The sequence below is a fragment of the Esox lucius genome, chromosome 17, assembly GCF_011004845.1.
Source record: "Esox lucius isolate fEsoLuc1 chromosome 17, fEsoLuc1.pri, whole genome shotgun sequence".
Lineage (NCBI taxonomy): Eukaryota > Metazoa > Chordata > Actinopteri > Esociformes > Esocidae > Esox > Esox lucius.
Genome location: NC_047585.1, coordinates 29,073,850 through 29,097,073, shown reverse-complemented (window position 1 = coordinate 29,097,073; position 23,224 = coordinate 29,073,850). Strand labels below are relative to the sequence as shown.

General features: G+C 42.9%; 2 protein-coding genes across 2 annotated transcripts; both read right to left on the bottom strand.

Moving 5' to 3' along the window:
• Positions 1 to 3,289: 3,289 nt before the first annotated feature.
• LOC105017030 (early activation antigen CD69-like) lies at positions 3,290 to 5,944 on the bottom strand. The gene is made up of 6 exons (XM_013138183.3): positions 5,893 to 5,944; positions 5,664 to 5,754; positions 5,428 to 5,540; positions 3,871 to 3,984; positions 3,660 to 3,744; positions 3,290 to 3,579 (listed from the first exon to the last, which is right to left on the bottom strand). The coding sequence occupies exons 2-6, from the start codon at positions 5,716 to 5,718 to the stop codon at positions 3,497 to 3,499; spliced, it is 450 nt and encodes a 149-aa protein (XP_012993637.3). The 5' UTR covers positions 5,719 to 5,754; positions 5,893 to 5,944; the 3' UTR covers positions 3,290 to 3,496.
• A 12,312-nt stretch (positions 5,945 to 18,256) lies between these two features.
• Positions 18,257 to 22,166, bottom strand: LOC114828880 (caveolin-2-like). Its single transcript, XM_034287215.1, has 4 exons — positions 22,140 to 22,166; positions 21,125 to 21,391; positions 18,742 to 18,929; positions 18,257 to 18,542 (listed from the first exon to the last, which is right to left on the bottom strand). The coding sequence occupies exons 1-4, from the start codon at positions 22,164 to 22,166 to the stop codon at positions 18,392 to 18,394; spliced, it is 633 nt and encodes a 210-aa protein (XP_034143106.1). The 3' UTR covers positions 18,257 to 18,391.
• Positions 22,167 to 23,224: the final 1,058 nt, after the last annotated feature.

The window sequence follows — 23,224 nt, the reverse complement described above, 5'->3', positions numbered from 1 at the left end:
GCTGTGGGGTCAGGTGGGCAGGACTTACATGGTGGTATGAATTTCCACCCTAGGGTGAGGCAGTGAGGACTCTCCCACTCCTATTTTCACCTACTCCAACAGGTCAAAACACTACAAACCACTTCAAACTAGCCAGAAAATTCCAGAACGAAAAACATGTAGGACATACAGTATCTCATGAAAGTGAGTACACCCCTCACATTTTTGCAAATATTTGATCATATCTTTTTATTTGACAACACTGGAGAAATGACACTGCTCCTAATCTCAGCTCGTTACCCATATAAAATACATCTGGGAGCCAGAAATCTTTCTGATTGAGAGGGGATCAAATGCTTATTTCACTCATTAAAATGCAAATCAATTTATTTAATTTGATTTTTTTTTATTTGAACAGTCCCTCATTAAAATTATAGACTGATAATTTCTTTGTCAGTGGGGAAACGTACAAAATCAGCAGGGGATAAAAAAAAACAATCACTCAATGTACATGGTTTGGAGTTGGAAAATTTGCATAGTAATAGTAATACGATCGGAATACTCACTTTCCTAATATTTTGCACGCAGTGTGCAGCGATTGGTTAAAAAGATAGGCACCCTTGATAAATAGCAAAAATAACTGCATTATATAATACAACTAGAATTTTTCAAAATAGAAGTCCTGTGGCATGTGTATGGGGAGAGAGACAGTCGCAGGAGTTCAGAGCAACAGGAAGTTGATTTCCTCTCAGAATAACGTGTGCACTTGCACAAACTAAGGCACTGTGTAAATGTACCGATTTTGAATGTTAAATAATGTCTGTTAAGACATTCCTCCATACAGAATGGGTTATTTGTTAGCATATTTCCAATTTCGAAAGAGAAGGGTAATTTTGAATGAAAGATGGTGGAGCTCATTTTACTGGTCCCAAATGTCATCTCTTCACAAAAATGGAACCAGAACATAATCAAATTTTACAAGACATTAGATTTGGGTTAACATTTTGCAAATAACTGACATTAAGTTGAACATTTTTTTTTTCAAGAAATACATTTTCAAGAAATATTGACGGTTTGTAAGCTTTTAAATAATGTACATTTTAACAATTTTCATATGGTGATGTACGCAAAATAATCTTTATCTCTTGGATAATTTGTCTTTCATGTTCAACAAGTCCCGTTCTGAGTAGTACCACATTAGGCAAATCATATCAACTCAAGGTGTATTAGCACCCTTCATGAAAAAAAAGTGAAGGCAAAAACATGAAATAATTAGTCACACTTTGGGCTCAAACATAATCACACAAGGACTTCCATTTGAAAACATTCATTTCTCAAACACTTAACATTTTATTGAACAGTAAAAAAAAATCTACAATTTATTTAATACAGGTCTCAAACGTATTGGCACCTCTAAAGAATATTAAAAATGAAACCAAACAAAGTTGCATCTTTTGTAAAGGTCCATGCTTTTCAGCTGACTCTTTTGATACCTTTCACCTGTTCTTGTTTTCCTGGTATATAAATATGAAATGATGCCTTTTGCTTGTACATTGAAATGTTTAATGTTTGATGTATTCTACATTTCCTCAAATGCAAAACAATGTTATAATAACAAACATTTGCAATATATTTTAAGTGCAGTATCTCTCAAAAGCATTCACCCCGCTTTTCCACATTTTATTAAGTTAGAACATAAAATCAGAATGGATTTAATTAGAGGGTTTTGTCACTGATCAACACAAAAAAAGTCTATCATGTAAAAGTGTCAGGTCCTGGCAATGCCCCTAGCCATCTCTGGGCTGGGCTTGGGGCATAGTCAGGACAGGACAGGAGGTGGCACATCTAGCCCAGTGGCCTCCAATTGGAGGCAGGTGCCCGAGCCAGCCGATGACTGGCCGCCGCCGCCCGAGCCCGCCGACGACTGGCCGCCTCGTCCAGTGGCGCCCTCTCCTGCCCAGTGGCCAACGCCGCCAGCTCTTCCCGCTGCCCTGTTTTCGCAGCCACCAGAACTGTTTTCTGCCCTGTTTTCGTCGCCACCAGAACTGTTTTCTGCCCTGTTTTCGCAGCCACCAGAACTGTTTTCTGCCCTGTTTTCGCAGCCACCAGAACTGTTTTCTGCCCTGTTTTCGTCGCCACCAGCCCAGTGGCCCGAGCCCGCCGATGACTGGCCGCCGTCCGAGCCCGCCGATGACTGGCCGCCTCGTCCAGCAGCGCCCTCTCCCTCCCAGGAGCCTCGGACTCTGCGGCGCCCTCTCCGGACTCGGACTCTGCGGCGCCCTCTCCGGACTCGGACTCTGCGGCGCCCTCTGAGTTTTTGTTTTCATCAAACATGGATTATCCCCATTATCTCGACTCTGCGCCTGTGTCCTTCCACACTCAAGCATGTGACAAAAAGTGAGAAATAAAATCTACAAATTGGAGTTTTTAATAATTTTTAAGAAATTTTTAAAATAAAAGAAAGCACTTGGCATGAATTTGGGCAAATATGTTTTACTTTAACAGATAATAATAACTTTCACAAATAAATGGATATTAAATATTAGTCGACAGTCTACATACTACTTGTGGTTGATTTTGGGGGGTACTGTGATGGTGAGGTGATTGACAGCCCCATCATCTCCCGATTATCCCGGTTCTTTTCATTCATGAACACATCCCGGACTTGTCATGTGTCTCATCTTTGATTATCACTCACACCAGGTCCCTATTCAGTCATTAGTATGTGTTTAAATGTTGCTCCTCTGCTCCCCTTATTTGTCGGTCTTTGTTCCATGTCTCTGTTTGCGTTCATGTACGTGGTGAGTGGTTCGGTTCGTTTCGGTTTGGTTCATTTTGGTTTGTAACCTTTTGTTTTCGTTTATTTTCGATTAAATTCACAACATCGTCTGCCACTCTGCCTGTGCCTGGTTCTTTCCTCTCCACCACTACACCAACCCTGACAACTACTTTGGTTGAATTACTGGAGGTTGATTTTAATTTCACAGTGGTAAAAGGTGATCATACTGAGACAGAGTGATGCTGAAAGTCTTTATTGAAAATGAGAGGCAAGAACAAAAGAAGACACAATTATTGACTTATTAATTAGATATTCTGAATATAAATCCTTTGCTATTTAAGTGTAATATTTAATTTTTTTAAATCATCACTATAGGGCTAATAAATCCTTGACATTCTATGCATTTTTATCAAACAGAATTATAATAATGTTCACAATTTCAGTGTATTATTTCCACTTCATAGTGTAGAAATATTATAAAGAACTAAGAAAACAAATAACATGTATTTTAACATAGATTTCACAGGGCCTTTAGAAAAGCTTCCATAACACTATTACAATTCCATTACAAAATAAGAAACTATTTAATAAAAGGTCACACCTGAATCAATGTAGGTATGCTCTAGGTAGCCATAATATACGTTATATTTTCTCTGTGTCTTTCACTTAAAGTAAAGTCTAAATAGTGTGTGCAATAGTACAAAAAGAACATCCCTTTGTATTCTCTGAGTGGACACTTCAGTACTTAACAACGGACTCACAGAGAGCGTAGGCAGTGTCAATTTTTTCGGAACAAGCAATATCACTAAAGCCTCTTGCCGCTGTTGAGAAATTGTTTTTGTGAGTCTCCAGCTCTTATGACTTAATGTTATTTAAGCAAGAATATGTTTCTGATACTAACCAGGGAATTTCACCAATGTCAAGCAGTCAGCATGTGTCCCACCTGGCTTCGAACCCGGCAACCAGTTTTTCTGGGGAAATCCAGACTACAAAGGAGAAAAGGTAGAAGTCAACTTCAGTATCTACTTAGCTAGTAGGTAGTAGTATTGGATTTCCTTGACAAACCAAAATATATAATACATGACAATAGGATGAGGAATGTGGTACATTACCACATAGTTCCCGTCAACCCAGAAATATCCGTCTGAAATCATCTCATATGCATATTGTAACTGTTCATTGTTTTTGATAGAAGCTAGGGTTCCACCTTTTTCAAGGCATAGCTCCTGTATAAAGAAAGGAAAAGCAATTAGTTGACTTCTACATCTGTAATTCCTATTAATTAAGGGAAATCCGACAAGTTGTATGTGTCTTTATTTGCACTCTTTCTGTGCTTCTAGGTGATTCTCCAAACCAATTCCTCTAAACCCCTTTGGAATGACATTTATTTTAGTACCGTCACCAAGGATGGACTGACACGAAAACACAGACTTTGAAGTAACGCATTTACAGACATTTGAAAGTCTCCATTTATCATGTGTTAGGGCCATAGGTAATGCTGCATACCCCAAGAAAGATTTAAATCTCAAACTAATTGGAGATATGTAATAACATTTGAGGACACATGTTCAAAAGTTTTTAATAGGGCATGAAATGACTATGGCTAGCTGCTGCATAGGCTAGTTACAGTACATTAATTTACTGCCTGGTAGGCGTCATGGTAATTAGCTAACTCTAGTTATTTAGCTAGCTTACATCTGTAGCACAATATTTATATATTTTTTCTTCCTCCCCATCTACATCTTTGCCAACCACTTCAGCTACTTTGCTCGCGCTGGTGGTAGGCTCACAATCCTCAACTGACTCAGCTCAGCTGTTACCGTCTACTAGTGTTTAACCCGGGCCAGGTGCTGCTGCATCCTGGTCTCCATAGTTGGTTACTGTACAGTAGCAGCTGCACAAATACAGGTGCGATGGTGGCACCACTACCGAATATACTGTATCGGTACATTTTCTAAATGTGTCTACTTAAAAGACTTGAATTTATTGACCCGCTAATTTCTAATTCTTTCTCTATAATGCTCATTGCTAACACCAACTTCTCCTGTCACTGTAAGCATGTGGGTGGCGGTAGGAAGAGGCTAGGGGCGGATTGCCATTGACACCCCACCATAGGAGGAATGGACCAATGGGCCGGAGGGAGCTGATGACAGTCCAGTCTGCCAGCCCTTGCTGGCCCTAATCCTTCCCCTGATGAAACAATGACAGAAATTCTCAAATCAGCTCCCTGTCCCAGCAGCCATCAATTCCCCAGTGCTCTAGAAATTCTCCCAGTGCACCAGAGGGCCAGTCCACTACTGACTGTCGCATAAATACAGATTTTGATATTTTGGTAGCATTCAAATATTAATTCATGGCCCAGTGGGCCATTTCATAAATTTTTTTTATTCTGATGTATTAGAAGGAGGTTTGGAGTGTTTTCTCCAAATGCTTTAGACACATTTTCACAATACATTGTAGTCAATGCCAAATGATGACAAGGCTGTTGGTGAAAATTGGTGAACTGCCCTTAAATTATACTTTTCCTACTTAAAAAATATTAAATGACACAGATATTTGACCTCATATTTATATATTGAGGATATATTGAGGAATAACATTATAGATAACCATCAACCACTTCAAATACCAACACTATAAATGAGACACTTGTCATGAATGTCATTTACCTTTGCATCAGACCATGATCTTAACTTTTGGTCCAAAAGGTAGCAAGACTTCCAGGAGGGGTTTGGTTGAGAAAACCCATATTTACACTTCTGGCCTGGAACTGCAAAACTCTCTGAGAAGAAAACCGACATAATTTCCACATTTTTTTTAACAAATCAGAAAAATACTGGAATTAAATTATGGAGAAACTTTTCTATTCATCTTCTTGTCTGACACCAGTCTGGCTGTCACTTACCAGTCACCAAGAAGGTGAGGAGGATGCAGAAAACAGACACAGTCATGACTCCCATGATGATGTGGAGAACGGTTGTGATCTAGTGGCTTCACTGTTGTTGTTTTTTTGTCCATGAAAAATGCACAATTATTCACTTTTACTTTGTTTTGAGAGAAACAGGTTCAACATCAATTATTTTCATTTGGCCACACATAGCTTGGTTATTAAATAAGATCATGAATATCCTTACCACAGTCAATAAAAAGAAGTTGATGTCTTCCGACAGTTCCACTGTTTTCTTTATTAGAAGGTACGGCCTTATAAACACAGATTTGGGGAAATGCTGAAAGATATATAATCAGCAATTCATGTTTTCGTGCTGTTTTTAAGGAACTTAATGTCTATCAGATGTTGCGACACTAACACTGTAAAAAAAATTCTGGGTAGTAAGTGTTGTTTCCTAATTGCTTATGCCTCAAAAAGTATAAAAAATGGCTATTATTCCCCACAAACTTTGCTTTTGTGGCCAGGACAGTAAGATTTAGAAATGTACCTATTTTCCAGATCATTCCAGATTGATTCAGTCTTGAGTAAACGTGCAGTAAATTCTAGAACATTCCGGTAATATAAATAGTAGTATAAATACAGGGCATTGTGCCCAACAGTACAATTTAGTTCCAGCTGCCTAACTGGATACATATGATTGAGTACGGTTGGGAAGTCATAGGAGACTTCATAATGGTGGCATTCCTGATGGGTCTCCAAGGTGGTTTTACCAAGTTTCCCTGCTATCTTTGCCTTTGGGACAGCAGGGACCCCAAGGCGCACTACCACAGGCGAGACTGTCCACAGGGGACTGAGTTCTCTGTGGGGAGGAACAACATCAAGTGGGAGCCACTGGTGGACCCCTGGAAAATAAAATTGGGCCTTATGAAACAATTTGTCAGAGCTAGATAAAGAGTTGACTGCCTTCAAGTACCTTTAAGAGTTCTTCCCTAAGCTGTCTGAGGCAAAGGTCAAAGCCAACTTAAGTTCTTGTGAAGATTACACATTTTTTACTTCTGTTGCAATTTATGGCCTGTAGGCCTTATTGACCTTAGCTCATACAACTTGTTTTTGAGTAAAATAAGCATACGCATTAATAATTTTTAGTATAACAAATACTCAGATTAAACATATTGTGCTATTTATCATAGACTACTTTGTGTCAAAGTTGAACAAGAACATTTGTTTTGAAACTGTTTAAAAGAAAAGATGTTGGCACAAAATAACATCTGTTGTGTTCCTAATCAAAACTGACCAATATGATTTTATTAGTAAAGAAAGGACATAGATAGAAAGAACAAACCTACACATGAAAAACTTGACTCTTATGGAAAATTGTGTATGAACACATTCAAGAACAACAGTAACAATAATAGTATTATTAGTCCAATAAAAACAAACATTTTCATAATCTGTCAGTCAATTTTGGTTACATTCTGTTTTCTCATGCACATGCTGGACAATAAGTGGTGGTAGTTGCATGTGTCTGGCAGATATATGCACTGCATTTATGGTATATAATGCTTATTTTGACATCTCTGGGTGCACACCAATGGCACGCTTCCTTTTGTCTCTTCTGTCTGGTGGCCGTAGATCTTATTCTTCTGGCCCTTGTGCTGTATATCTCTCACCAGTCCAGCAGACAATGGTGTTTGAGGACTCCATATTGTTCACAAATTCAATTTCACCAAACAACAACATGTCTTATTTTCCAGGCTCAGATAAAACAATCTTGTAATAGAAAAAAAACCCATGAGACAAAAACGTACAAAAAAAAAGTACTGTTGCAATCCAGGACAGCGTTGGGCTACTTGTCCAACCTGGTCATTTCACTGGAATCCCTGGGCAAAGTTGTCATCATCTTTTTCTTCTGACACAAGAGTGTGTATCGGTGAAGGCAAATTTTGAGAAAAATCCCTGCCCTTGGTGGTGAGTAGGGCAGGAGGCAACTCATACTTGTTCCTTCTGACCATCCTCAACATGGTCATTTTTGGAGCAGTTCCTGATCAAGAACATGTTAATGAAATGTTCACGTTATGTTGCACCCCTGGAGACCTGCAGTCATTTCAGTGTTCCTTTGGGTGTTTCTTTTAAGGAACATCATTAGTGTATAGACCAAGGGGTAAACTCTGAGGCTGAAAAATTAAGCCTACCCGGAAGTACCAAAAACTGCAGTTCATCTAATGGTCTCTTGAGGCTGGCTGGAAAAGGGAGCAATATCTATGGCAAAATGCCCAACTTTACAGCAGAAATAAACATGTTTACAGCCTGTTTCAAAAAGTGGTTTTGGTATATATTGCTTATTTCCCCGATTGTGACAATTGTGGGGGGGGGGGGGGTTAAATTTTTTATAACTCATCGGTTTAAATTATATTAAGTCTTATAGTTAGGCTATTGAGTGGCAGGTGTGGTGCTGGCGCTGTCACCCGTGTCACTCCTAGAGTTTTGTCCTTTCTAGTATCGCCTTAGCTAACTCCAGTCACTGGACCACTCATAACCATACAGTCTGTGCTCATAACTCAAGTTATGTGAAAATCTAATATCTAATCTGAAAGTTTTTTGGTCTATTGTCTCAACATTATCTAGAGTTGCAAAATTACCACATTCATAAGAAAAAAAACGCTGTATAGTTTCAGGTTAACTTGCCTCAAGTGTAAGCTGGTAACTTTACGGTGACTGGCTACCAACCGACGGCCAGCAACCACTAGCAACGCAGAGTAGCATACTGGTAGAATTTAGCCTAGCTTCTTAGCCTTTGCTATCTTGGTAATTTCGCGCTAGGTGGGCGTTGTTTCAGCAACCAGGCACCTCAGCTGCACCCACGCCCCACCTCTTTGTCAATTTTTGGCACCGGCCATCTCTGCCAAAAATGAGCTTCAAAACGGGTATTCAGACACCTATGGGTGACGTCACGGTTACTACGTCCATATGTTTTTACAGTCTATGGTATAGACCGAAATATTTGCCCCGTCATAATCCCCATAAAACCTAGTGGCACAATGCTATACTGGCTAGTTTCTAGTTCGTTTCACATTTTCCCATTTATTTTTCCAATAAGGGATTTTAGAATCACTTCCAATAAGGTCTGAGTTTTGTGTAGACTCACGCCACCCTGCAGTTTTGATAACCGTTTAAATCTCAAAACAATGTGACGAATGTCAACGTATTTGCCTAAATTACCCCTACAAACGTGTACATGCTAATTAGCAACATAGCATATCTAACGTAAGACTACAATTCCCTAAAGTAAACTTCTCTACGTCATTTCTAACCTTAACTAACATTGACCAGCGTGATCATTCCGAAAAAGTGCTGTTGTGTTGAAATTAAGTATTACATTTCTTCCTTCTTCGTTCTATGCTAGTTATTGACATTAGCAAGCTAGCAGTGCAGTAACAAATACATTTTGTTTTACTGATTAGTTTGTCAACGTTACTGTACATTTTTGTCCAAATGTCATTTTTATGGATGAGCAAAAGGCTAAAAAGTGTGTACATTAGCAGAGGTGCAGCAATATTGAAGGTTAGAAGTTTATCCTGTGTTGTTGATTGTAGCTAACAAGATACAAGAAAAAAATTATATATTTGCCAAGCTCATAAATCTGGCCATGCAGCTGCACTAGCTAATTTTGAGGTGCACAACATCAGATGTGCATGTGTCAAAAGAACTCCTTAGATTAACCTTGGCTTCACCACACAACATTAGATATATATGTGTCTAAGGAACTCCTTAGATGAACCTTGACTTCACCACACAACATTAGATGTATATGAGTCAAAGGAATTCCCTTAGAAGAACCATGACTTCACCAAACAGATTACTTTATTTCCGACACACAACTGCAATACCATGACAAGTAATAGAAAAATACTTAGACCAGAACAGTACAACAATTTATAACGCCTATGTTCCACCTTCCACAAATGCCTTCCTTTTATGTTCCCCGGTCAATGTGGGCACAACAGAGATTTCCAAACATGGCTACCCTCCCATGTACCAATAAGGCATGCAAATGACAAACTATGCACTCTACACTCAATATTGTATGATCTATACTGCAACCAAGCATAAAGGGGAAACACAACAAACTATCAAATGAGAAACACCACAAAATCAATGATTTTACAAATAGTATGGGGTACAAACCTTGCTTTACTCTATCCTGCCGACCCATCAAAAGGGTCACTGTTTAGTTGTTCGGATAACGCAGGAAGTAAACAAACAGACATGCACTGTGAATGGAAAAGGCCATCAACTTCTAACAATGTGCAGTCTGTGGAGATGGCTGATAACTATCACCCTCTGTCAAGAGAAACAACAGAGGAGGATCTTCAGTGGTTGATGAACTGTACTAGTAACGGTGGATCAGCGCACCAGCCCCTTAATGCACATCATGCTGAATGGGAGGTTGAGGGCCAGCAATTCAGGATTTGCAAATGACTTCACTGCTAAAAAGGGTCCTTGGCTCACAAACGCTAGATGGGGTGTACATCTGTGAATTGGAGCACAGACAAATGGCTACTAGAAAGGATATGTGCAGCCAGGACTGAAAGAAAAAAAGTTTAATATTACTACTATGGCATACGAAAATTGTAATTATAGCCTGGGAAAATACACCAACAAAATAAGAACAGTTTAGCAAGTAGTGCTCAACTAAAATAATTTACCTGTAATGTCTAGTGCCAGCTGTAGTGGTACGCACAATTTAATCGGTTTGCTTGTTAACTTTCTGGTTGTAAATTTCTCGACGCGACAAGTTAACTGGCTCACACAGGAAATTATGCATACAAGCATAGCTAAGTTAGTGTACATAGGTTTTCCAAAATTGTAAACATGAACCCACACCAGCATGTTCATGTTTATTGCCTGGTGGAAAACCTAATTCCATACAGTACATCATGAACAGCTTTTTACGACAATCTAAATATCCACTATGGGAAAATGCTGGGAAAGTGATAATAAGTAGGTAAACACTAATTAATTAAATGAAAATGTGAGTAAACTTTATTTCACAAATAAAAAGGCACTTAAACAGTGTTTACCCTTCACTATAACCCTGGCCCTTTTACTCATTGCTGGATTGTACCTAATTTGTTGTTTCTTGATCTGGAGGAAGTGTCAATTTCTGACACTTCCTCCTTTAATGCATCTTCACTATCTGTTTCCTGGCCTCAAAGATAGGATCTAGAGCCTCACGTGCAGTATATTGTTTGGTCATTGTGCTGTCAATGAATTATTAAAAAAAGCTTTATATACCAGACCTGGGATAAAAGTTCTATATATTATTGAAAGAATGTTTGATTGTTTGTGAGAATGCCAACAGGTGTGGTTTCCATGGGTGAAATATTCTAATGGGGAAATGTTCCTTTGGGGGTCGCCATGGAAGCCAGAGTATTGAGGTGTGTGCCTATGTGTGTGCTCAAAGACATGCATGTGGAGGTCTGTGAGAGGGAGTCTGTCCATTATGGGCTGAAATTACTGTCAAATGTCTTGTGGGTGAATAAAGCGATGTGCACACCTATAAATCACAATCCACACAACAGTTTTGCATTTCGTAGTTGTATTTAAAGATCTGTGAATATGTGGCTAAAGTTTCTTGTGCAAGTATAAAAAAAATTATTTACACATACATGACTTAAGAATTACACAACTAGTTATTTATGCACACAAAACACCAAATAAAAGGACAGCTCACGATTTACAGATACAACTCCTTTCACTTGAAATTTCTGATAGGGGGGTCAAAAAAAATTACTGGCAAAAATATTTGCAAGTGTGTTAGCATAAGTGTGTTGCATAATATAATTTCTTGAATATGAAACGGATCGGTGCAGCTTCTGCAGTAATGCGGTCGATGTATCGGTCTGTCGTGGTGAAGAAAGAGCTGAGCCGCAAGGCGAAGCTCTCGATTTACCGGTCAATCTACGTTCCTACTCTCACCTATGGTCATGAGCTTTGGGTCATGACCGAAAGGACAAGATCCCGGATACAGGCGGCCGAAATGAGCTTTCTCCGCAGGGTGGGTGGGAGTTCCCTTAGAGATAGGGCGAGAAGCTCGGTCACCCGGGAGGAGCTCAGAGTAGAGCCGCTGCTCCTCCACATCGAGAGGGGTCAGTTGAGGTGGCTTGGGCATCTGTTTCGGATGCCTCCGGAACGCCTTCCTGGGAAGGTGTTCCGGTCCCGTCCCACTGGGAGGAGACCCCGGGGAAGACCTAGGACACGCTGGAGGGACTATGTCTCCCGGCTGGCCTGGGAACGCCTCGGTGTCCCCCCGGGAAGAGCTGGAGGAAGTGTCTGGGGAGAGGGAAGTCTGGGCATCCCTGCTTAGACTGTTGCCCCCGCGACCCGGCCCCGGATGAAGCGGAAGAAGATGTATGTATGTATGTATGAATTGTTGTCTACGAATACGAATCGATGTCTAGGAATACAAATCTTTGTCCATGGATACAAATTGCTGGCCATGAATGCAGGTCACTGTCTACGGATACAAAGCAGGTTTTAAGGGTTTGCCAATCTACTGTGGCGTAAAATTTGTGCCAAATGTCAGCTGACTACAAGTGACCAAAGGGAATTTAGGGGGTACACGTTCAGCTAGCGATGGCCAAACCGATGGTGATATTTTAGCAACAGGATATTATGCTGGCAGCACTCAGATTTTCTTTTTCAAAATAAAAGCCATCATTGAAATTTACAAAGCAATATAGTTAACAATCTGGTCTGTAAAAGCGAACAGACAAGAACAAATTTGGAACAAACTTTAAACATTAAATGTACCGACTAGATTGTTAACTACAGTGGGGAGAACAAGTATTTGATACACTGCCAATTTTGCAGGTTTTCATAATTACAAAGCATGTAGAGGTCTGTACTTTTTTTTTTATCATTGGTACACTTCAACTGTGAGGTGGAATCTAAAACAAAAATCCAGAAAATTACATTGTAAGATGTTTTAATAATTAACTTGCATTCTATTTCATGACATAAGTATTTGATCACCTACAAACCAGTAAGAATTCTGGCTCTCACAGACCTGTTAGTTTTTCTTTGAGAAGCCCTCCTGTTCTCCACTCATTACCTGTATTAACTGTACCTGTTTGAACTCTGTTCAGACACCTGTCCAGAAACTCAATCAAAAAGACTCCAACCTCTCCCCAATGGCCAAGACCAAAGAGCTGTGTAAGGACATCAGGGATCAAATTGTAGACCTACACAACGCTGGGATGGGCTACAGGACAATAGGCAAGCAACTTGGTGAGAAGGCAACAACTGTTGGCGCAATTATTAGAAAATGGAAGAGGTTAATGATGACGATCAATCTTCCTTGGTCTGGGGCTCTATGCAAGATCTCACCTCGTGGGGCATCAATGATCATGAGGAAGGTGAGGGATCAGCCCAGAACTACACGGCAGGACCTGGTAAATGAATTGAAGAGAGCTGGGACCACAGTCTTAAAGAAAACCATTAGTAAACACACTACACCGTCATGGATTAAAATACTGCAGCGCACGCAAGGTCCCCCTGCTAAAGCCAGCACATGACCAGGCCCGTCTGAAGTTTGCCAATGACGATCTGGATGATCCAGAGGAGGAATGGGAGAAGGTCATGTGGTCTGATGACACAACAAAAAAGCTTTTTGGAGTAAACTCCCCTCGCTGTGTTTGGAGGAAGAAGAAGGATGAGTACAACCCCAAGAACACCATCCCAACCGTGAAACATGGGGGTGGAAACATCATGCTTTTCTGCAAAGGGGACAGGACGACTGCACCGTATTGAGGGGAGGATAGGTGGTGCCATGTATCGTGAGATCTTGGCCAACAACCTCCTTCCCTCAGTAAGAGCATTGAAGATGGCTGGGTCTTCCAGCATGACAACGAAACACACAGCCAGGCAACTAAGGAGTAGCTCCGTAAGAAGACTCCAGACCTGAACCCAATAGAAATTATTTGGAGGGAGCTGAAAGTCCGTATCCCAGCGACAGCCCCAAAACCTAAAGGATCTGGAGAAGGTCTGTATGGAGGAGTGGGGCAAAATCCCTGCTGCAGTGTGTGCAAACCTGGTCAAGAAACTACAGGAAACTTATGATCTCAGGAACTGCAAACAAAGGCTTCTGTACTAAATATTAAGTTCTGCTTTTCTGATGTATCAAATACTTATGTCATGCAATAAAATGTAAATTAATTACTTAAAAATTATACAATGTGATTTTCTGGATTTTTTTTTTTGATTCCGTCACTCACAGTTGAAGAGTACCTATGATAAAAATTACAGACTTCTATTGCTTTGTAAGTGTGAAAACCTGCAAAATCTGCAGTGTATCAAATACTTCTTCTCCCCACTGTATATTGCCTTATATATTTCAATGATGGCTTTTATTTTTTTTAAATAAAATCTGAGTTAGCGCTGCTAGCATAATATCCTGCTGCTAGAAGAACGGTAATGAAGCCTCGAATGGCCATCCTGGGTTGCACATCAGTTTGATTCATGTAAGCGCTTTAGGTAAAGTTGCTCTGTAAAGTGAACATCATTATTGTCGTATTACATGCATGTTAGCTATCTAGATGTGTGTCACATGTACACCAAATGAACATGACGAGACTTTGTGTGGACACGAGACAGCAACATGTTTGATACAGTACGTAGCTACAGTGTAACAACTCGTCGCGGTGTAGTGTTGGAGGAACCAGGCGCAGGCAGTACTCTCGTTCGTGGGTTTTTATTAAAACAACAAACAAACCAAACACGAACGGAAAACGAAACTAACTACTGATGAAAATAAAGTGCGCGACAACGCGTCTTAACAATCAACATTCAACAGTAATTTAACAACACTCACCGGTATACTAACAGACAGCAACAATGACAAGCAACAGCAACAATGATCCACAATGTGGGGAGCAGAGGGGAAACATATATACACATACAAACGAGCTAGATTGGGACCTGGTGTGGAAGATGGGAAACACGTGACAGTCCGGGATGTGTTCGTGAGAATATGGGAACTTGTGGAAATATGGCACGGTGGCGCTGCTGCTCACCGCACCATGACAGTACCCCCCCCCAAAGGCCCGGCCACCGGACGGGCCAAGACGAACCCCAGCCCAAGGGAGGGGGGGGCGGGGCAGCACAGTACCCCCATCGGCACAAACCCGCCGAGGGGGCGGAACAGCCGAGACTAACCAGGGTGGCGGAGCCGTCGGGACAGGCCGGGGAGGCAGAACCGGCCGAAGATCAGGAGCCGGCGGAGGGTCAGGAGCCGGGAGAGCCGACGGAGGGTCGGTGGCCGGCGGAGGGTCAGAGGCCGGGAGAGCCGACGGAGGGTCGGTGGCCGGCGGAGGGTCAGAGGCCGGGAGAGCCGACGGAGGGTCGGTGGCCGGCGGAGGGTCAGAGGCCGGGAGAGCCGACGGAGGGTCGGTGGCCGGCGGAGGGTCAGAGGCCGGGAGAGCCGACGGAGGGTCGGTGGCCGGCGGAGGGTCAGAGGCCGGGAGAGCCGACGGAGGGTCGGTGGCCGGCGGAGGGTCAGAGGCCGGGAGAGCCGACGGAGGGTCGGTGGCCGGCGGAGGGTCAGAGGCCGGGAGAGCCGACGGAGGGTCGGTGGCCGGCGGAGGGTCAGAGGCCGGGAGAGCCGACGGAGGGTCGGTGGCCGGCGGAGGGTCAGAGGCCGGGAGAGCCGACGGTGGGTCGGTAGCCGGAAGAGCCGAAGGAGGGTCGGTAGCCGGAAGAGCCGAAGGAGGGTCGGTAGCCGGAAGAGCCGAAGGAGGGTCGGTAGCCGGAAGAGCCGAAGGAGGGTCGGTAGCCGGAAGAGCCGAAGGAGGCGCCGGGGCGGCCGGGACAGGAAGGGGCGCCGGGGCGGCCGGGACAGGAAGGGGCGCCGGGGCGGCCGGGACAGGAAGGGGCGCCGGGGCGGCCGGGACAGGAAGGGGCGCCGGGGCGGCCGGGACAGGAAGGGGCGCCGGGGCGGCCGGGACAGGAAGGGGCGCCGGGGCTGGCCGGGACAGGAAGGGGCGCCGGGGCGGCCGGGACAGGAGAGGGCGCCGGGGCGGCCGGGACAGGAGAGGGCGCCGGGGCGGCCGGGACAGGAGAGGGCGCCGGGGCGGCCGGGACAGGAGAGGGCGCCGGGGCGGCCGGGACAGGAGAGGGCGCCGGGGCGGCCGGGACAGGAGAGGGCGCCGGGGCGGCCAAACCCCGGCAAGCTCAGGCGGTGCAGGCCACTCCTCCTCGGCCTCAGGCGGTGCAGGCCACTCCTCCTCGGCAGCGGAAGGCCGCGGAGCAGGAAGCGGTGTGCGCCTAATTGCCAGCCTACAGCCTGGCCAGCCTGCACGGGGTCGAGGAGGCACCGGACATAGAGGGGGCGTCGTCGGGACTTCCCCCGGGCACCCACTCAGCCCCCCCCTAAAATTTTCCTGGGGGGACCTCGGACCGAGCGTTGGGCACCTCGCCCTCTTCTTCCTCCGGCCTCGCCTACGTCCTGACCCTCCTGCCTCCTGCATGTCCTGCAGGAGACCCTTCACCAGCTCCCCTTGTTCTTTGGTGAGGGGCTTGACCACTCCATACTGGTCCATGCCCCACAGCGGCACCCCGAACCCATCTTGGGGCAACCCCCAGCACTGCTCCCCAAGGGGATCCTCCTCCACTCTCTCATAGACCGCTTCATCATCGTCCGATGAGAGGGAGTCAGACCCCCAATCGCCCCTCCACGTATACACCCTCTCTGGAGGGGCTGCCTGCTGGCTCCAGTTGCGGTGGATCATTCTGTAACAACTCGTCGCGGTGTAGTGTTGGAGGAACCAGGCGCAGGCAGTACTCTCGTTCGTGGGTTTTTATTAAAACAACAAACAAACCAAACACGAACGGAAAACGAAACTAACTACTGATGAAAATAAAGTGCGCGACAACGCGTCTTAACAATCAACATTCAACAGTAATTTAACAACACTCACCGGTATACTAACAGACAGCAACAATGACAAGCAACAGCAACAATGATCCACAATGTGGGGAGCAGAGGGGAAACATATATACACATACAAACGAGCTAGATTGGGACCTGGTGTGGAAGATGGGAAACATGTGACAGTCCGGGATGTGTTCGTGAGAATATGGGAACTTGTGGAAATATGGCACGGTGGCGCTGCTGCTCACCGCACCATGACATACAGTCCTATTTTAGCTACTTGTGTGTTGAATTCGCAATTGTTTTTGCTCAATAACAGTACAGTAACCTCATGTTTGCTAAGTTAGTCTCATACCTAACCGTTAGTAATAATACATGCTACCAGTAATGTGTATCTTGTTAGTTAATCAAGGTAAACATGTGCAACCCTAGCTACCAATAAATAATGTATTTATTAAATTCAGCCCTATACAGTAGTTGCTTCCAATACTGATATAGCCTAAATTGACAAATTTGCCATGATTCTTGGTAAGCCAATTTTTTTGAATACTTAACTATATTGTAAGGGATGGCTTACTGAAGTTCAATGTATAGAAATCCTCTGTATCACATTGCTCACCTTCCTCTTGAGAAAAGCAGGGTAGGACCATATGTTGGAGACCTGACTTTGCTCTAAGTGTCCTGAACATTGTGCTGTCTTTTGGATGGGATGTTAAACCGGGGTCGTGACTGGTCACTACAGATCCCGTGGCACTGTTAGTATGAGTATGGGTTTTAAACCATGTCATGGCAAAATATCAAATATGGGCCTCACAACAACATTAGTACTCATTTAGAACAATACCTGTCTCTCATTTAGAACAATAACCTGGGGGAATAGTCACCATCGGAAGAGAGGGGATGAACAAGCCAATTGGAATGTTCTCAGTCAACTTACCTGGTAAAATAACAGGTTAAATGACAATCTACTTGGCTAATGAGAAAATCAAAATGTATTAAATAAAATGTATTAATTAGTCAATGTCGCTTTGCTGTTCCTGCCCATCCCATCAGTGACCATATCTGTCTGTTTATTCAGAGCTTGGATGCTGCAGACTACCACAGCTACCTGTGAAACAAGCTCACATTCAGTCGCCAATGGTAACTGAGCAGTAGCCTTTCATTTAGTGTTGGGCTGGTAGTCGAAATGCATCATCTGACTTAAGATTTAGAAGTCAGAACCTATGATAATGTGACATGCACCACTTTGACAGAGAATGAGAAAGAGGGTCAAAGAAGAGGTAGGGTTGGTGGTGAAATGGGACCCTAGTGCGTGAGTAGGAGCCAACCCAGTTAGAAGAGTGTACTCTCAGCATGGTGTAATGTGCAGTAATGTCTCACACTGACTGTGCAGGGCTGTTAAGGTTTACATCATTTTAATTACTGTATAGGTTTGAGGTATAATTGCCTAACCCAGTTTAGATTCCAGACACAACTGATGTTGAAACTACAGTGTAGCCTTACAATCTAGACTGTCAGGCGTTACTTTTCATTTATACCAACAAATCATTTGTGTGTGTGTGTGTGTGTGGGTAATGTTACTCATTGTATATTAAACATAATTGAAGACAATAATTATATTTTTAAGAACTGTGGAATTTAATGAAACATGTTTTTTTTTTTTTTTATGTATCCTCAATTAGTTCATTAAAGATGACAGACTTCATAGTTTCTTGACATGACTGCAAAGAACCAGTTTCTATTTGGGGAGCTTACACCCAATCCAGTCCACTCCATCCACACTCTCATAGTGACAGAACCAAACATCCATCTCTCAGTCCTTGGTCAGTAGGACATTGATGTTACCACAGCACTTCGAAATACTCTTACAAAGGGGGGCAAAAACAATGTTTAAAACACTGCCCCAGGCAGTCAGAACCCAGTGCATGTTGATCAGGAAAAGCTGCAAACAGGGCATGATCAGCCTGGAGAACGAGAGAGAAACAAATTGAGCATTAACAGGCCAGTTCACTAGCTCCTAAAGCAACGATATGCATTGAAACTAGCTCAGAAAGTTCATGCTACAGTACACAAAATGCATTGAAATGATATCCATCTACATCAAGCACCACTGTAAGACATTCAATGGATTCCATCATAAGAGATTAAAGTGAGGGGACCCACCAAATATGTATGCAGCTGAGGACAGCAAAGAAGATCCCTGCCAACAGAGAAACGGGCACAGCAAAGAGGACAGATATGAGCCGGTAGCACCAGAGACGGGACACTTCAAACAGGGCATGGCTCCACAACCACACCTTATCAAAGCTCCGTACTGAGCGGGGCTCTGCAATCATGTCTTCAAACATTACCTCAGGAGATACATAGTCTACAGTCAGGCAATTGTTTGATGGTTGCTCACTTTATCAATGTGCTTCACAGAAGGTCTATAAACAGTGATGGTCAGAATAAGTTTTTACCCTTATACACTAATAGGTTTTTCTCCTTACACCCTAATACCTTTTCCCCCTTACACAGTACAGTAATGTCTTTCTCCTTACACACTAATACATACATTTTAACTTTAGAGCTTTTCATTTTCTTGGTGGATAAGACCTAAGACTTTAACGTAGCCGCTGCAAATTCACATACTGTAAAAGCCACTCTGGATAAGAGTGTCTGCTAGTTTAATGAAATGGAAAATGTAGCAAACATTTTTTAAAAGACGTTTTGTTTGAAAATACACTTTTCACATTGTTTCACTCATTGGAAACATCTGTCGAGATAGCAATGTAATCTTGAGTTCAAACTAGGGATGAATAGTCAAACTAATTATCTTGATTTTGTGCCAGTTACATTTATATGGCCACAAATCTTTCAGAACGTTCCTGTTCCAAGGAATAACACATGGCTAACTCCACTTACCTTGAAAGAAATGACTGAGCCTGAGTTGTAGTCTAATATTTCAGACTCCCTCACTCTTACAATGACTGAGTCATCATCGCTTTCTTATATTAATCATATATTTTGTGTTAAGCATTTGCATATATAAATATCCACCACATTTCACAAGAAAGTAAAGATATGTAAATTAGCATGTAAATTAACTTTTCAATTCAAAGTGCGAAAGGAATCGCATGAGCTGAGTTCTGATGTACAATTTCACAGTAGCCAGGAACCAAGCTATATATTGCAAATCAACTACTACGCCTCTTCACATCATATTGTATGTTTAACTGAAGCTGGTTAGCTCTTGAAATCCCTGAGTAGGTCAATTGTCTTATGTAGGTTTTTCCGAGATCACAAACAAGGGATATTTGTAGTTGAGTCCACACGAGGTCAGCATTGTTCAACACACTACTTGTCAACATCAGATTCCACTTTCAGATTCCACTTTCAGTGTTTAGATTCTCTCTCTAGGTCACGCTCTGCCAACCTCAGGAATGTGAAATGTTTACATTGACCAGCTAGCAACCATATTTACAGTGAGATTGAGTTGACGAAAAACAAGGCTACTGACCTCTGTGATACTATTCAATAAACACATTGAATTGCTCTCGACAGGTACGTACTTATCAAAAGGGACCACTCTACTGAAAACTGGCCAATATTCCTACACTACCATATGCACTACCATAACATTGAGAATTCTAGAAAACTGCTGCTATAGGATGGAGAGTGTCCCCAAAGAATTTGCCTGTCAGAGTCCAGGAATGGGTTGCTAGTCATGTACAGTCTGTGGGGCAGATGGTTGCTGAAGGCCACAGCACAGGGAAAGACACTTCTGAAGTGGCAGGATATTTTGGTCATGATTGGTACTGCCCAACTGCCCTCTGCCTGCCAGGGAGACATATTTAGAAGAATAGTGGGAGGATTCAGCAGTGTTCTGGTTTGGTCAATTAGATTTTCCATGAAACATTTTGCTATTCTATATTAAGGCTTCTAAAATTCTGTTCTGAAAATGTTCAGAGACACGTGTGACAAGTTTACCAAGTTTCACGTTTTTATTAAAAAATTATAATCCAGTTTACATATTGCCTGAACCATTGGTTAGATGGTAGATATCCTGTGTGAACTTCTGACTGTTCAATACTTTTGCTCATGATACAGAGACCAACATTTAAATATCAATAATACTTTTGGAAACATTATCAGGACACAAATCAAACATTAAAACTCTTTTAGACATATTTCAAGCCACTTTTGCCATGGGTAGAGGACAATGTGTTGTTTTATTATTCACATTTTGACATTACGTTGTGATTTGTTTTGCCTTTTAAAGCTATTGTCATGCAATTCTGCATATTATGTTAATATCTGGGGGCCCCAAACATCCTGGTCCTGGAGCGAATGCTGCAGTTTTATGATCCAAGCATTTAGTTCCTGTCTCAGCAATATTGTAGCCATCTTTTATATCTGGAAGTCAACATACAGAGGAGGTGTGGTATGTGGAGTATGTGCAAACACTCACAGCAATTACATTTCCTGCAGAAAGCTCTCTGGTCTGTGAACACCTCCAGCATTACCTCACGGTTCACTGGCCAGAGCTGCCATTAGTGTCAGTTACCTTTAGACACTTGTTGATTCCCCTTGGGTCCCTGTCCTTCAGCAAAGGCTGGGCATCTCTGTGAGTGGAGACGGAGAAAGAGCCAGAGTCCCCCTCCTGGGCTAATTCCTCTACCTCCACCACTTCCTGCAGTAGTCCCTTTGCTTTGTGCCTGTCTGGATGGATCCCCAGTGGCGGGACCCACAGAAGGGTCTCCTCTTGCTCCTCTGTGCCCTCCAGATCTAGCCTGGTTTCAGCTGGAATACGGTCCCGTGCACCCTCACTGGGCTGGGAAAGAGGATGAACCGGGGTGACACCCTGGGGATGGCTCACCACAGACCAATCCCACAATTCTCATCCCCTGGAAGAGAGTCATTTGCACCCCAGTGGGACATGGTGGACAAATGACCGAATTGTGGCAGCCAAAATTGGCTTTCAAGACAACTTATTAAATTCTAGAGCCGAAAGGCCAAATGAAAAAGCTGATTTTGTCCCGTGTGACAACTTTCCCAAACAAGGGCAAGTGCTGTTCATCGCATTTTAATTGACAGTATCCTTTGTGGTACAATCAATCAATCAATCAATCAAAATGTATTTATAAAGCGCTTTTTACAACAGCAGTTGTCACAAAGTGCTTTACAGAGACACCCGGCCTTAAACCCCAAGGAGCAAACAACAGTAGTGTTGAATTTCAGTGGCTAGGAAAAACTCCCTAAGAAGGTCTAATTTTAGGAAGAAACTTAGAGAGGACCCAGGCTCAGAGGGGTGACCAGTCCTCTTCTGGCTGTGCCGGGTGAGATATTAAGAGTCCAATTGGAATAATAAATAAATTTCTCTTGGCTAAATCCAGAGTATATTTGATTTTAGACTAGGTCAGAAGTATGACCAGGTGGACAAGGACACAGTTATTTGAATAGCAGAGACGTACACATTCATTTGAATCCAAAGACAACACTCCCCGAATGATAGTGCTCTGTTAAACATATTTAGCTGGATTTCAAGAAACAAAATAAAGTGCTTACAAAATATAAGTTACCTTGCCGAAGACATTGATGAAGGCCATTTTTGTCACAACGAATCTGCACATTTTTATTGTAGGCAAAATACATTGATATGTATGAAAAACTATAAGAACAACTGTATGACTCCTATATACTGTACATTTAGATACATTTAGAGAATATGAATACAAAAATGGCCACGGGAAGATCTTTTGACCTGGGGGGTTTTCATCATGGTTGATATCATAATGGGTGATGGGTGCACTTCAGCCTAAATGTCTCGCCAACCGAAAAACGGACAACACGCACATATTGGTTGAGGCCAGAATCTAGTCAGGAGGAGCTGAGTCTATGTCAAGGGGCCCTCCATGTATACTTCCCAGAGCTATGAATGCAAGAAAAGTTCATGCAATTTTCTTGTACTGACCTATTTGTGATAATGCAGAATAGATTCAGAAAACAGAAATGTTTTGCTTTAACCAACAGCTGTTTGTATTTGTGGATGTAATGTACCAATCATATGTTTGGACACACCCACCCAGAATGTAAGTGTGTCAAAACATTTGACTGGTGCTGTATGTGTGTATTTCTGTGTGTGTTCCAGGGTATTGTTGGGCCGCGTGGGGATAAAGGTGACCGGGGTCCATCGGGAGAGCAGGGACGAGACGGTTTTCAAGTGAGTGTGTTCTGGGCTGGCATTGTGTTCTGGGTTGGAATTGTGTTCTGGGTTGGCAGTGTGTTCTGGGTTGGAATTGTGTTCTGGGTTGGCAGTGTGTTCTGGGTTGGCAGTGTGTTCTGTGTTGGCATCGTGTTCTGGGTTGGCAGTGTGTTCTGGGTTGGTATTGTCTTCTGGGTTGGCAGTGTGTTCTGGGTTGGCATTGTCTTCTGGGTTGACAATTGTGTTCTGGGTTGGCATTGTATTCTGGGTTGACACTGTGTTCTGGTACTGGGGCTTGTGTAACCCGGTTGTTTTTCGTCATTTCAGGGAACAGCAGGAGAACCTGGGAAACCTGGACAGGATGGGAAGCCGGTGAGAGGAGTGGGGGGTCTGGAACATGAGAGACAATAATGATTATGATGATAACACTGTAATTGTATGATGAAGATGTCTGTACTGCAA

Excerpts from the sequence above, each read along its gene's own strand:
- LOC114828880 (XM_034287215.1), bottom strand. The coding sequence starts at position 22,166 with ATGGCCTTCATCAATGTCTTCGGCAAG. Across the intron at positions 18,930-21,124 it reads GAATCAACAAGTGTCTAAAG|GTAATGTTTGAAGACATGAT; the intron begins GTAACTGACACT and ends GTATCTCCTGAG. Across the intron at positions 18,543-18,741 it reads CTCAGCTGCATACATATTTG|GCTGATCATGCCCTGTTTGC; the intron begins GTGGGTCCCCTC and ends CTCGTTCTCCAG.
- LOC105017030 (XM_013138183.3), bottom strand. The coding sequence starts at position 5,718 with ATGGGAGTCATGACTGTGTCTGTTTTCTGCATCCTCCTCACCTTCTTG. Across the intron at positions 5,541-5,663 it reads CCTCACCTTCTTGGTGACTG|AGAGTTTTGCAGTTCCAGGC; the intron begins GTAAGTGACAGC and ends TTTTCTTCTCAG. Across the intron at positions 3,745-3,870 it reads GGGTTGACGGGAACTATGTG|TCTGGATTTCCCCAGAAAAA; the intron begins GTAATGTACCAC and ends TCTCCTTTGTAG.